The 13,980-nt window shown below is 38.3% G+C and overlaps 1 protein-coding gene across 1 annotated transcript in view; it reads left to right on the forward strand.

The window, feature by feature from the left end:
• LOC137095216 (symplekin-like) overlaps positions 1-13,980 on the forward strand; it is a 47,879-nt gene that overhangs the window by 17,494 nt on the left and 16,405 nt on the right. Inside the window, exons 12-20 of the mRNA XM_067461617.1 lie at positions 330-543; positions 2,576-2,726; positions 5,190-5,425; positions 5,565-5,646; positions 6,837-6,950; positions 7,895-8,042; positions 9,380-9,540; positions 11,772-11,880; positions 13,238-13,338. Of these exons, the coding sequence (XP_067317718.1) occupies positions 330-543; positions 2,576-2,726; positions 5,190-5,425; positions 5,565-5,646; positions 6,837-6,950; positions 7,895-8,042; positions 9,380-9,540; positions 11,772-11,880; positions 13,238-13,338 (1,316 nt within the window). The remainder of the gene's footprint in view (positions 1-329; positions 544-2,575; positions 2,727-5,189; positions 5,426-5,564; positions 5,647-6,836; positions 6,951-7,894; positions 8,043-9,379; positions 9,541-11,771; positions 11,881-13,237; positions 13,339-13,980) is intronic.

The following is a 13,980-nucleotide window of genomic DNA, read 5'->3' on the forward strand; positions in this document are numbered from 1 at the left end:
CACCGCCCACCTGGCATACAAGTTTTAGTTGTGCAAAGGCATTTCTGGCCATGACTGACACCTGGAGTTCCAGAGTCATCGACGAGCCCAGGATCACCCCCAGACTGAGGACCTGTATCTTCAGGGGGAGTGTGACCCCGTCCAGCACGGGCTGTAATCCCACACCCTGATCCACCTTCTGACTGACCAGGAGTACCTCTGTTTAGTCTGGATTTACCTTCAATTTATTAGTCCTCATCCAGGAACACTCTTTTCCCTTGGACTGGATGGTCCTGGAAGTCTCATCCTACTCTATAACTGATGATTCTCTGTAATTCCCCTCCCGATAGGTGTGGAACAGATCAAACAGGCCAAGGAGGCACTTAAAGAAGAGAAACCCCTCAAACCCGAAAGCGTGTTGATCAAGCGGCGCATCTCAACCATTCAACCAGGGCAGGCCATCTCTGTGGTGGGAGCGCGGACTACCACCAGCGCCGCCGCCGACTCAGAGGCCTCCCAGACAAAACGCCGCCCGGAGCCCATCATTCCCTCCACTCAGCCCAGGTCAGAATCACCCAAGCCTCATTTGTGGCGGTTTATGTATGACTGGTTTTGTGCATGTTAGGGGCAGAAATAGTTCTCAGATAGTAATAAAAGCTGAAAGAGATGAGAAATAAATAATAATAATAATTATTATTTTTATTTTTATTATTATTATTATTTCTTGTTAATGTGTATTTATTGTGTACTAATCTTGTGGTGTTTCAAATAATAATAATAGTAAAAATAACGATCTGTCAACTGCAAAAAGCCATCTGACTTGGATCTGTGCGCATCATTCGAAAACACTTGGGAAGTGTTCAACTTGTGATTTTGTGATACGAAAGCCAGCATATAGATCTCGTTTGCTGTGACATACTGTGCTTTTGTGTCAACAATAATAATAATAATAATAATAATAATAATAATAATAATAATATATTGCACAGTTCTAAATGCTTGGGAAGTGTTCAACTTGTGATTTTGTGATACGAAAGCCAGCATATAGATCTCGTTTGCTGTGACATACTGTGCTTTTGTGTCAATAATAATAATAATAATAATAATAAATCACACAGTCCTAAATGCTTGGGAAGTATTCGACTTGTAATTTTGTGAAACAAAATCCAGCATATATATCTTGTTTGCTTTGCCATACTGTGTTTTTGTGTCAGTATAATAATAATAATTATTATTATTAATATTATTTGCAAGCTGTTGATGCACGTTTGCAGTGCTGTAAAAGTACTTGAAGGTCAAATAGAGATTTGCTGGAAAAGATTCCAGAGCTAAATCAGCTGTTAGAATTTAGGAGACAACGGAAAACCTGTCTTTTCCAGCAGGCTGACCCAGTCAACTTTGAACTATGAGTTTTGGATTTGGATTCTATTGCTGCTATATTTTGATCTTGGTACCATGTGTTTTGGTGCATGTATTATATGGTGGTGTGTTTTGATTGTGTTGTATCCCGTCTTGAACTATGAAAATATTATTATTATTATTGTTATTATTATTATTATTTGAAACACAACAAGATGAGTCCACAGCAGACACTCTGCTGGCTGTTGAATTGGATCACACATCGGACACTTCCCAAGTAATGTATCTGCGAATAATGCGTGCAGATCCCAGTAAGGTGGCCTTTTGCAGCTGGCAGATGGTCATTTTGTCAGCGCCGATTGTGTTTAAGTGCAGGCCAAGGTCTTTAGGCACTGCACCCAGTATGCCGATCACCACTGGGACCCCCTTGACTGGCTTGTGCCAGAGACTTTGCAGTTCAATCTTTAAATCCGCATATTGTGTCAGCTTTTCCAGTTGTTTCTCTGCAATCCTGCTGTCACCTGGGATTGCGACGTCAACAATCCATACTTTGCTTTTTATCACAATTGTGAGGTCAGGAGTGTTGTGCTCCAAAACTCTGTCTGTCTGAATTCAGAAGTCCCAGAGGAGTTTGGCGTGTTCATTCTCTGTAACTTTTTCCGGCTTGTGATCCCACCAGTTCTTTGTCGCAGGCAGATGGTGGTTGTGGCACAAGTTCCAATGAATCATCTGAGCAACGGTGTTGTGCCTCTGCTTGTAGTCTGTCTGCACGATCTTCTTGCAGCAGCTGAGGATGGGATCTGTTGTTTCATCTGCTTCCTTGCAGAATCTACATTTGGGATCTGTTGTCAACTTTTCAATTCTGGCTTTGATTATTATTATTATTATTATTATTACCACCAAAGTTACTGTTAGAGAGACGGTCCCTCCCCAAAGGAACCTTTCCAAGAAGTTTATGTTCCTCTTCATACTTGTGGCATCACTGTTTTCAGTTGACCTGCAAGTAGGCCAAAAAAGCAGAAATGCTTTCGACCTCCTTCTGCAGTAGCCAGGAAAATCTCCATATTTATTGTGCTGAGTCCTTATAATATTTTCAATTCCATGTCACAGTTGGACAGATTTCCTCCTGTAAACATAAGATACCAAGCCGAGGTAGAATTTGGTATCCATTTTGTGTCGCTGCTACTGAAGCAAAGCCCAAAATTCAGAAGGAGATACCAAGTTTTCTTCTTTTCAGGTTGGCTGGTGCCAGCGGACGGAAGAAGATCTTCCGCCTGAGCGATGCCATCAAGCCTCTGACAGACGCACAGAGGGACAAGCTGAAGGTGGCGGCCGTGAAGCGGATCCTGCGCTCGGAGAAGGCCGTGGCATGCAGCGGGGCTGCTCAGGCAAGTCCAAACGAGTTTGAATGTGGAATTGTAGAACTGGAAGAGACCCCAAGGGCCATCTAGTCCAACCCCCTTTTGCCAGGCAGGAAAAAAACAATCAAAGCACCCCTGACAGATGGCCTTACAGCATCTGTTTAAAAGCCTCAAAATGGGACTCTGAGGAGTCAGAGAGTTCAACTGTTTAATAGCTTTTATCATCAATATGTGCTTCTTAATATTCAGGTGGAATCCACTTTCCTGTAATTTGAACCTGTCGCTCCTTATTTATTTTATTTATTTATTTCAAACATTTGTATCCCGCCTTTTTCAACCCTCCCGGGGGTGGGGGGTCAGGACTGCTTACATCCGGCACAATTCGATGCCATTACATATAAATAATACATACAGTAATTACATATAAGAACACAGCAAATTAATTTTAAAATTAGTTTTAAAATAGAAAGTGCAATAATACTTTTGGGGTGGGTTTCGAGGGGCTTCCTTGGCCAGGATGCACACGGGAACTGATAAAGCTTCAGGACGAAGAAGAAGAGAGCATCTGGGGCTCATTTTGGGGTGGATTTTGGGGGAGGAATGTGAGAACTAAAAACGTTTGGGGCAAGAGACAGACAGACCCTTTGCGGTGGGTTTCGGGGGTCTTCCTTGTCCAGGGAACTGATAAAGCTTTAGAAGGAAGAATGAGAAAGAATTTGGAGACATTTCTGGATGAGCTTTGGGGGTCTTCTTTGTCCAGGATACATATGGGAAACGACAAAGCTTGAGGAAGAAAAAAAGGCCTTTTTGGGGTGGGTTGTGGGGGGCAAATGTAAGAACGGATATCATTTGGGGGGGAAGAGAAAGACTTGTTAATTGTATAACAGCATTGAATGTTTGCCGTATATTTGTTTGGTAATCCACTCTGAGTCCCCTTGGGGAGATAGAGTGGAATATAAATAAAGTATATTATTATTATTATTATTATTATTATTATTATTATTATTATTGGCTGTCTAACCTTATGTAGAAACAAATCCAGCAAGCACAACTCAATCTGAAGCCTGTCAGTCTATTTTCCGTAACATTATCATCATTACCATTGTCAGTGATGTGCCAGCTTGTCTTATTTATTTATCTCAAGCGCGGTTGATGGGGACGAGAGAGAGGGCTTTCTCGGTGGTGGCCCCCTCGTCCCTGGAACGCCCTTTCAAGGGAAATAAGACAGGTCCCATACCTCCCCTCCTTTCGTAAGAGCTTGAAGACCTGGTGGTTTCAACAAACCTTTGAGAATGACCAGTTCTAACTCAGCCCTACACATTGTCGAATATGGCCTTATTCTTCCTACCAGTTACCCAGATTATTTCCTCTAATCGGGCCTGGAATGAACATCCACAGATCCATACCTAATATTATTGTTGCCTGCCATAGCATTGCACTTAATTTCCGGCCCCTCAGAATTTTTGGGCTTGCACAAATCTTGGCCCAGCCTTTTAAATTTTTAATTGCCTTGAACAGGCAGGATTACTTTTAATATATGTGTGTTATGGAGACAATTTTTATGCTTATATTTTGTTAGTTAATCTTTTACTCTGTATGTTTTGTGATGTTACCTGGGAACTGCTCTGAGTCCCCTCGGGGAGATGGAACGTTATATAAATAAAGTATTACTGTATATACTCGAGTATAAGCCTAGTTTTTCAGCCCCTTTTTTAGGCTGAAAAAGCTCACCTCAGCTTATACTCGAGTCAGGGTTATTTATTATTTTACTCTGTTATTAGTATTATTTTTATTTCATGTATTATTTTACTCTCTTTATGATTATTACATTTACAATATTTTACCCTATTATTATTATTATTATTATTATTTTACACTATTTATTATTATTATTATTGCATTTATTATTTTGCTCTATTATTACATTTATTATTTTACTCTATTATTACTGTTATTATTGCATTTATTATTATTATTATATTTATTATTTTACTCTCTTTATTATTGTTGGAAGGATACGTAAGTAAATTTCCATTGAAGATATGTAATAATTTAATCAGAGTTGTACAGTCTTATCTCACATTACAGATTTATGTAAATATTAAAAACATTCACCTCCTGATGCCTCAATTAATGTAATTTTATTGGTATATATTTTTATTTTGAAATTTACCTGTAGTGTCTGCATTTCCCACCCTCGGCTTATACTCGAGTCAATATGTTTTCCCAGTTTTTTGTCGTAAAATTAAGTGCCTCGGCTTATAGTTGGGTCGGCTTATACTCGAGTATATACAGTATATTATTGTTGTTGTTGTTATTATTATTATTATTATTATTATTATTATTATGTCTCATCTCACCCTTCACCTCTGCAGGCTAAACAGACCCAGCTTTTTAAGCCACGTCTCAGAGAAGTTCATGGTTTCCAGACCATGAACTGGCTGAGTTTGGGACGTTTCGCTCACTTTGATCCTTCCTTCCTCTCAACAGGCCCGGGTGAAAATCCTCTCCTCCCTGGTGACCCAGTTCGAGGTCCCGCTCAAGAACGAGGTTTTGAACTTCATCCTGGACGACGTCCGCAACCGGCTCGACTTGGCCTTCGCTTGGCTGTACCAGGAGTATAATGCCTATTTGAGCCAGTATCCCACTGGTTCTCTCAACAACTATGATGAGTGCCTCATTGGGCTGCTCTCTGGGCTTCAAGAGAAGCCGGACCAAAAGGACGGGTAGGTAGTTGCTCTTGCAGAGGCATATCAAGGGCCTACTATCTTGCTTGTAGTACTGTACTGTTATTTTTCATATCCTTTGGACATCTTTGCCCACAAATTCTTTCTGAGAGCTTGTTCCTGCCTTTTCTCTATGCAGGATCTTCACCAAGATGGTTCTTGAGGCCCCACTGATCACAGAGAGTGCCTTGGAGGTGATCCGGAAATACTGTGAGGATGAGGTGTGTGCCATGGTGGTCCCATATAGTCCAGTCTTCTTTAGCAAGAGAGGATGTTCAACAACTTTATTAATGACTTAGATGAAGGGTTAGAAAGCATGATCAAGTTTGCAGATGACACCAAATTGGGAGGGAGAGCCAATAGTCCAGAGGACAGGAGCAGAATTCAAAACAATCTGAACAGATTAGAGAGATGATTGGCCAAAACTAACAAAATGAAGTTCAACAGTGACAAATGCAAGATACGCCACTTAGGCAGAAAAAACAAAATGCAAAGATACAGAATGGGTGACGCCTGGCTTGAGAGCAGGACATGTGAAAAAGATCTTGGGGTCCTTGTGGACAACAAGTTAAACTTGAGCCAACAATATGATGTGGTGGCAAAAAAAGCCAATGGGATTTTGGCCTGCATCAATAAGAATATACTGTCTAGATCCAGGGAAGTCATGCTCTATTCTGCCTTGGTTAGACCACACTTAGAATTCTGTGTCCAATTCTGGGCACCACAATTGAAGAGAGATATTGACAAGCTGGAATGTGTCCAGAGGAGGGTGACTCAAATGATTAAAGGTCTGTAGAACAAGCCCTATGAGGAGCGACTTAAAGAGCTGGGCATGTTTAGCCTGAAGAAGAGAAGGCTGAGAGGAGATATGATAGCCATATATAAATATGTGAGAGGAAGTCACAGGAAGGAGGGAGAGAACCTGTTTTCTGCTTCCCTGGAGATTAGGATGCAATGGAACAATGGTTCCAAACTACAAGAAAGGAGATTTCATCTGAACATGAGGAAAAACTTCCTGACTGTGAGAGCTGTTCAGCAGTGGAACTCTCTGCCCTGGAGTGTGGTGGAGGCTCCTCCTTTGGAAACTTTTAAACAGAGGCTGGATGGCCATCTGTTGGGGTTGCTTTGAATGTAATTTTCCTGCTTCTTGGCAGAATGGGGTTGGACTGGATGGCCCATGAGGTCTCTTCCAACTCTATGATTCTATAATGCTCATGTATTTTGAAAGGGGATGCCCTGAGAAGGAAGGGTCGGGGAAGCTCCTCTCTGCCAGCTCAACTGCATGCATGTTGTGAAACACAATCTGGAGCTCAACCTGTGTATTATTTTCCCCCACTTTCCTGCAAAAGTTGTAGTTTGAAGCACCCCCTTTGCTAATCTCAGGGCATTTTTTTTCTGACTCTTTCTGCAGAGCCGGTCCTACCTGGGCATGTCCACGCTTCGGGATCTAATCTTCAAACGCCCAGCCAGGCAGTTTGAGTACCTTCATGTTCTCTTGGACCTCAGCTCCCATGAGAAGGACAAGGTGAGTCTTGGGTTAGCCTGTGTTGGTCGCTGGGAGCAGCACAAGCAACAGTGATGGGGTTGGATGAGATAGTGACATCTTTGCTTTCTGGTTCTTTGGTACACAACAGCTTTGTTTCCTGCCCCAAATTATTACAAATATTGTTATACTAGCTTAGGTAGTAAGCTAGCCCAGGTTAGGTATTTTGAAACACTATTTATTAGAAACTAGCTTGGGTACCCAGCGTTGCCCGGATTATTTGAAAAAGTCAATTTTAATGGTACAAAATGCATAAGGTTGTGGGTGAACTACAACTCACATCATGCCAGGTTAACCCCAAGAAACTCCATCAGTCCTTAAAGTTGGTTATGTTGGGAAAATCTGCTCTAGAGGCATCTTTGGTGGGGTTCAGTGTGCTCTCTGGGTGTAGGGTGAACTACAATTCCCACTATGGTGAATCAGTCCCCTCAAACCCCTCCAGTAGGTTGAGTTAGTCATAGTGTTGTGTATGCCAAGTTTGGTCCAGGTCCACCATCGGTGGAGGTCACAGTTTCTCTGGTTGTGGGTGAATTACAGCTCCCAGAAAGGAAGGTCAGTTCCCCCAAACCCCTCTAGTAATCACATTTAAACATATTGGGTATGTGTGCCAAGTTTGGTTCAGATCCATTGATGGTGGGGTTCACAGGGCTCTCTGGATGTGGGAGCTATCTTGGAAATCACATACAAGCATAGATAGATACATAGATACATGCATACATATGTTCACTTTTATTACAGACTAGTTTAGGTACCCAGTGATGCCCAGGTAGATAAAAGATAAATAAATGACTTCCAGATTATGTTTGTAAGGTGCATATGAAACGTAAGGATTTCCTATGCAAACCCAGGTATTCCCAAATCACAAGCCTTTTGGATCCCAAGTGTTTCAGATCATTTCAGACGTTTCACATCATCTTCTCTCTCAGGTTCGCCAGCAAGCCCTTCTGTTCATCAAGCGGATGTATGACAAAGACCACCTGAGGGAATATGTGGAGAAGTTTGCCCTGAATTACCTGCAACTCCTGGTCCATCCCAATCCTCCTTCTGTCCTTTTTGGCGCTGACAAAGATACAGGTAATGGGACTGATCTGGATCAAGAGGTGTAGCAGGTTGGACAAGCTTAAGGATAGGGGTACATTGAGGTATAACGCCTCTAAAAGGCATCACAGTTTATTTATCCCATTACACTGGGTGCTTATTGTTTATGTTTGTGTCAGTAGGTGTGTCTTCAAGTCCCTTGTTGACTTACAGCGACTCAATTAATGTTATAGAGTTTCTTATGGGATTCCCAGGGATAGTTTTGCCAATTCCTTCCTCTAAGATAGCATACAAAATTCATTGGCCATCTCCCATCCAAATACTAACCAGGGCTGGCCCTGCTTGACTTCCAATATTAGACAGAATTGAGTGTCGACAGACTTTTTTTCTTAAAGAAAGTTGAAAACTAGAAAAATTACCATATATACTTGAGTATAAGCCAAGTTTTTTAGCCCTGTTTTAGGATGAAAAAGCCCCCTTCTGCTTATAATCGAGTCAAGGTTATTTATTATTTTATTCTGTTATTATTTTTATTGCATTTATTTTTTTACTCTATTTATTATTAAGTATTATTAATACATTTACATTATTTTACTCTATTTATTATTATTATTACATTTATTATTTTGTTCTATTGATTATTATTCATTTACATTACTTTGTTATTTTTATTACATTTATTATATTACTCTATTATTACATTATTATTTTACTTTATTATTGTTATTACATTTATTATTTTACTCTATTATTGCTGTTATTATTACATTATTATTTTACTCTATTTTATTACATGTATTATTTTACTCTGTTATTATACATTTATTATTTTACTCTATTGTTATTATTACATTTATTATTTTACTCTATTATTACTGTTATTACATTTATTTTACTCTATTTTATTATTATACATTTATTATTTTACTCTATTATTATTATTACATTATTATTGTACTCTATTATTACTGTTACTATTACATTTTCATTATTTTACTCTATTATTATTATTATTATTACAATTATTATTTTAAATATTCAAAAACATTTAACCTACTGATACCTCAATTAATGTAAATTTATCAGTATCTATTTTTATTTTGAAATTTACCAGTAGCTCCTGCATTTCCAACCCCTGTTTTCCCAGGTTTTTTGTGGTAAAATTAGACGACTCGGCTTATATTGGGGTCGGCTTTGTACTTCTTTGATCTAAAACTAATGCTGGTTTGGGAGATTATGGGAATTGTCATCCGAGTTCAGATGGGTCCCTCTAAGCTTCCTGTTTCGTCTCCCAGCTTCTCCAACGTATATTTAACTTCTTAGCAGCCTGATGCCTGACCTCTTCCCTTCCAAATGTCTTTGTTGCCTTGCAGAGGTAGCTGCTCCCTGGACAGAAGAGACCATCAAGCACTGCCTCTACCTTTACCTGGCCCTCCTGCCCCAGAACCACAAATTGATCCATGAGTTGGCATCCGTGTATACGGAGGCCATTGCTGACATCAAGCGTACCGTCCTCAGAGTCATCGAGCAACCAGTAAGTAGCCTGGGGTGTTGGAAGTCAACCACATCCTGCAGAAGTTTGTAGACCTCATCAAGGAAATAGATAGGCAGATGAGTTCGTTGATAAGGAGATCCTTTCTGTCCCCATTGCCCTCCTGGTCTGTGTCTCTATTCTCTCCTACTTCTGTTTGTTGGAATGATACTTCTCAGGGACACACATCTCTTTATTCGTGGAAAGTCTCTGAGTCCTCCATTTTTGTTCTTCTCCTGTGAGCATGGAGAGAGGCAAGATGTCTCCAGAGCGGTAGAATCATAGAATCAAAGAGTTGGAAGAGACCTCATGGGCCATCCAGTCCAAACCCCTGCCAAGAAGCAGGAATATTGCATTCAAATCATCCCTGACAGATGGCCATCTGTCAGGGGTGATTTGAATGCAATATTCCTGCTTCTCGGTAGATAATTACATAGCTGTGCTCTAACTTTTCTATATAGATATGTTAATATAGATTTGTTAACAAATATAGATTTGTTAAGTTATAATTCGTGTTTATATGTTGGGTTGTATAAATTTTGCTAGTATGGATATATTGTTGTTGCATTTCGGCATTGAATGTTTGCCTTTTATGTTGGGAATCTGCCCCAAGTCCCTTTGGGAAGATAGAACGGAATATAAATATATACATGTAATATTTATAATATTATAATGTAATGCAATATACTACTACTACTAATACATTATAATTATATATTTATATTTCATGTAATATTACTAATAATATTAAAATATAATGGTATAGTACAATATAGTAATATTTAATACTGATATTGTACTAAGCACTATGTTATAACTTACCTGTATTTCATTGCATAATAGTCGCACTTTTGATCCCCTTTTAAAATTAATATAATGTAATATAATATATAACAATATATTGTAATATATAACATATGATAATATATTGTATAAACATTTAATATAATACAGGGTTAGTCAAAATGCATAGGCCAATCTGCCATTCAATTGAATGGCAGATTGGCCTATGCATTTTGACTAATCCTGTATTATAATGTAATACAATACTACTAATAATATATTATAATTATATATTTTATATTACATGTAATATTACTAATAATATTACAATATAATGGTATAGTACAATATAGTAATATTTAATACTGAGTCGCCTAAGGGCTGAGAAGAGCGGTATACAAATGAAGTAAATAAATACATAAATAAATAAATATTGTACTATGCCAATAATATAATATATTGTATGTATATATATACCTTGTAAGCCGCTCTGAGTCCCCTTCGGGTGAGAAGGGCGGCATAGAAATGTCGTAAATAAATAAATATGTAGCTCTTTCAATAAAGTCTTTAATAATAATAATAATAATAATTCTTAACCGCTTTTCCTCGTGGCGGGTTACAACATAGCTTAAATACACATAATCTACATAAATAAAAATGTAATGTTAATTTGTGGGTTTAACATAACTCAAAAACCACTGGACAAATTGACACCAAATTTGGACACAAGACACCTTTCAGGCCAACAAGTGACCATCACTCATAAAACACTGGAAAACACCCCAGAAGAGACTTAAAAAGCAAAAAATATATATTAAAAAATACATTACAATGCATGCACATAAACACATATATACACATATACACAAATATATATAGACATATACATATACATATATACATATATATTCCTGTGCTGGTCAATGACCAAAATAAATGATTTGATTGATATATACACATATACACAAATATATACACACACATATACATATATATATATACACACAAGACACATATACACAGACTGGGCCACAGCAAGGCGTGACAGGGGACAACTAGTAATTATATAAAATACACATATCTTTCACAGAGTCCATATTGCCCAAAAGATTCGTGTAAACATCTAAATCAGCCACTAGATGGTATTCAGAAAAAAAAGGGACTCCAATATTGAGCAAAGGGGACCCCATTTTGGATCATGAAGTACATTTTAATATGCCCTATATCCTCAGTTTCATTTCCTGGAGCCCAAGGGGAAATGATTTCTCTAGGACTTTGCTCGGTCTTCCAGTGATTTTTTTTGGCATTTCCCAAGAAGCTATTGTAGAGTTGCATCGGATGACACCATAAATTCTCAGTGAGGCTACCTTGGTAGGAATCTCTAGATCCTTCAACACAATTATCATTCCTAACATGCCATTTTCTCCTCTCGTTATCTTCCTGTCTTCCAGATCCGTGGGATGGGCATGAATTCCCAGGAGTTGCTCAAACTGGTTAAAAACTGCCCCAAAGGTGCAGAGACCTTGGTGACCCGCTGCCTGCACAGCCTCACTGATAAAGGTACGAGGGGCATTATTGTATATTCTTTGACAGCGGTAAAAGGTTACAGCCAATCCCAGGGCCACTTTCTGAGTGTGACAGATCTTTGGGGTGGTCTACCTTTGGTTTTAGTTTCTCTTTGATCCACATATTGGTATTTCTTGACCTGCTATCCACTCTTGGGATTCAGAGTTGCTTACAGCCATTTGATCTGAGTACCGTATATATTCGAGTATAAGCCAAGGTTTTCAGCCCCCTTTTAAGGCTCAGAAAGCACCCCCCCTCAACTTATACTCAAGTTAAAGTTATTTATTATGCAGGTGAAACGTCAGGAGAAAATGCCGCTAGAACATGGCCATATAGCCCGAAAAAACCTACAACAACCCGTTATTATTATTATTATTATTATTATTATTATTATTACATTTATTATTTTACTCTATTATTGTTATTTATTTATTTATTTACCATATTTATATAGTGCCCCTCTCAGCCCGAAGGTGACTCGAGGCAGTTTACTATCGGCAGTCAATGCCCCCAAACAACATAAAATACAGTTAAAAACATATACGTATACATGGTTTATATTATACATATAATACAGTATAAACCATATAAAAACAATAAAAGCCATAAAACACAAGTCCTCAGCGTCTCATCACTAAAATAATTTATTAATACATTTATTATTGATTGATTGTGATATATAATTGATTGTTTTACAATTATAATTGTTTTAATTGCTGTTTATATATGTTTTATTTTTATTGTTTGTGTAGGCATCAAATTGTGCCTTTTGTAAGCCGCTCTGAGTCCCCCCTTGGGGGTTGAGAAGGGCGGGGTAGAAATACACGAAATAAATAAATAAATAAATAAATTTACTCTATTATTACTGTTATTACATTTCCATTATTTTACTCTGTTATTATTTTTTTACATTTATTATTTTACTCTCTTTATTATTATTATTATTATTGGAAGGATACACAAGCATATTTACATTGAAGAAGGTTAGAATAATGGCTTAATCAGAGTTAGACACTCTTATCTTACAGTTTTATGTAAATATTTAAAAAACATTTAAACTACTGATGTCTCAATTAATGTAATGTTAATGGCATCTATTTCTATTTTGAAATTTACCCGTCGCTGCTGCATTTCCCACCCTCGGTTTATACTCGACTCAATAAGTTTTCCCAGTTTTTGTGGTAAAATTAGATGCCTTGGCTTATATTCGGTTGGCTTATACTTGAATATATACGGTAATCACTTTTCAGAACTACTTTAGAATTAGGTTTTAAACTACCTAAGGAATACTGTACTGTCTGATGTAGTCTGTTCTGTCGCATAACTGAACACTACTTCTTTTTCCACTCAGTTCCTCCGTCTCCGGAATTAGTGAAGCGAGTTCGAGATCTGTACAATAAAAGGCTCCCAGATGTCCGCTTTCTTATCCCTGTCCTCAACGGCTTGGAAAAGGTACTCTCAGAGATGGGACAAAGCTGACTCTATGATCCATAATTTCATTCCAGCTGGTTGGTTCTATAAAATTCAGCCATGGCAGTTCAAGTGGTGTCAAACAGGCTTAAATCCACAGTGTGTAGAGCACATGTGGGCCAAATCTAGCCCACCATGTCCTTTTATGTGGCCCTCGAGATGCTGAAATCTTCTGTATTCTGTATCATTAGGCATCATGACTAGGGCTGATGGGAGTTGTGATACAGTAACATCTGGAAGGCTTCCATTTGTTTTGTTTAGTAAGGAGAGTGGGCTTTGAATTGAGATACAAGGCTTGAGGAGATGTTGCCTGACTTTCAAATGTCCTTCCACCTTTTCCCAACCTCAGCGCCACAAGTGCTGTTGGGTTTCAATTCCCATAATCCCCACTGTGCATTGTGAACAATCAAAAGTGCTAAGCAACATATGAATACGAACATATATATTTATGAATAAAAACATGAATACACTGAGTATTGATGTTTTTATTGGTTTTTGTTGATTTGTGTGGTTTTTATATTTATGCTAAATGTTTTGAATTGGATTTTGTGTTGTTGGAGGCGTAGAATTGTGTCATTTGTGAACTGCCCTGAGTCGCCTTTGGGTTGAGAAGGGAGATATGTA

This window comes from Anolis sagrei, chromosome Y (genome assembly GCF_037176765.1).
Source record: "Anolis sagrei isolate rAnoSag1 chromosome Y, rAnoSag1.mat, whole genome shotgun sequence".
NCBI classification, from domain to species: Eukaryota; Metazoa; Chordata; class Lepidosauria; order Squamata; family Dactyloidae; genus Anolis; species Anolis sagrei.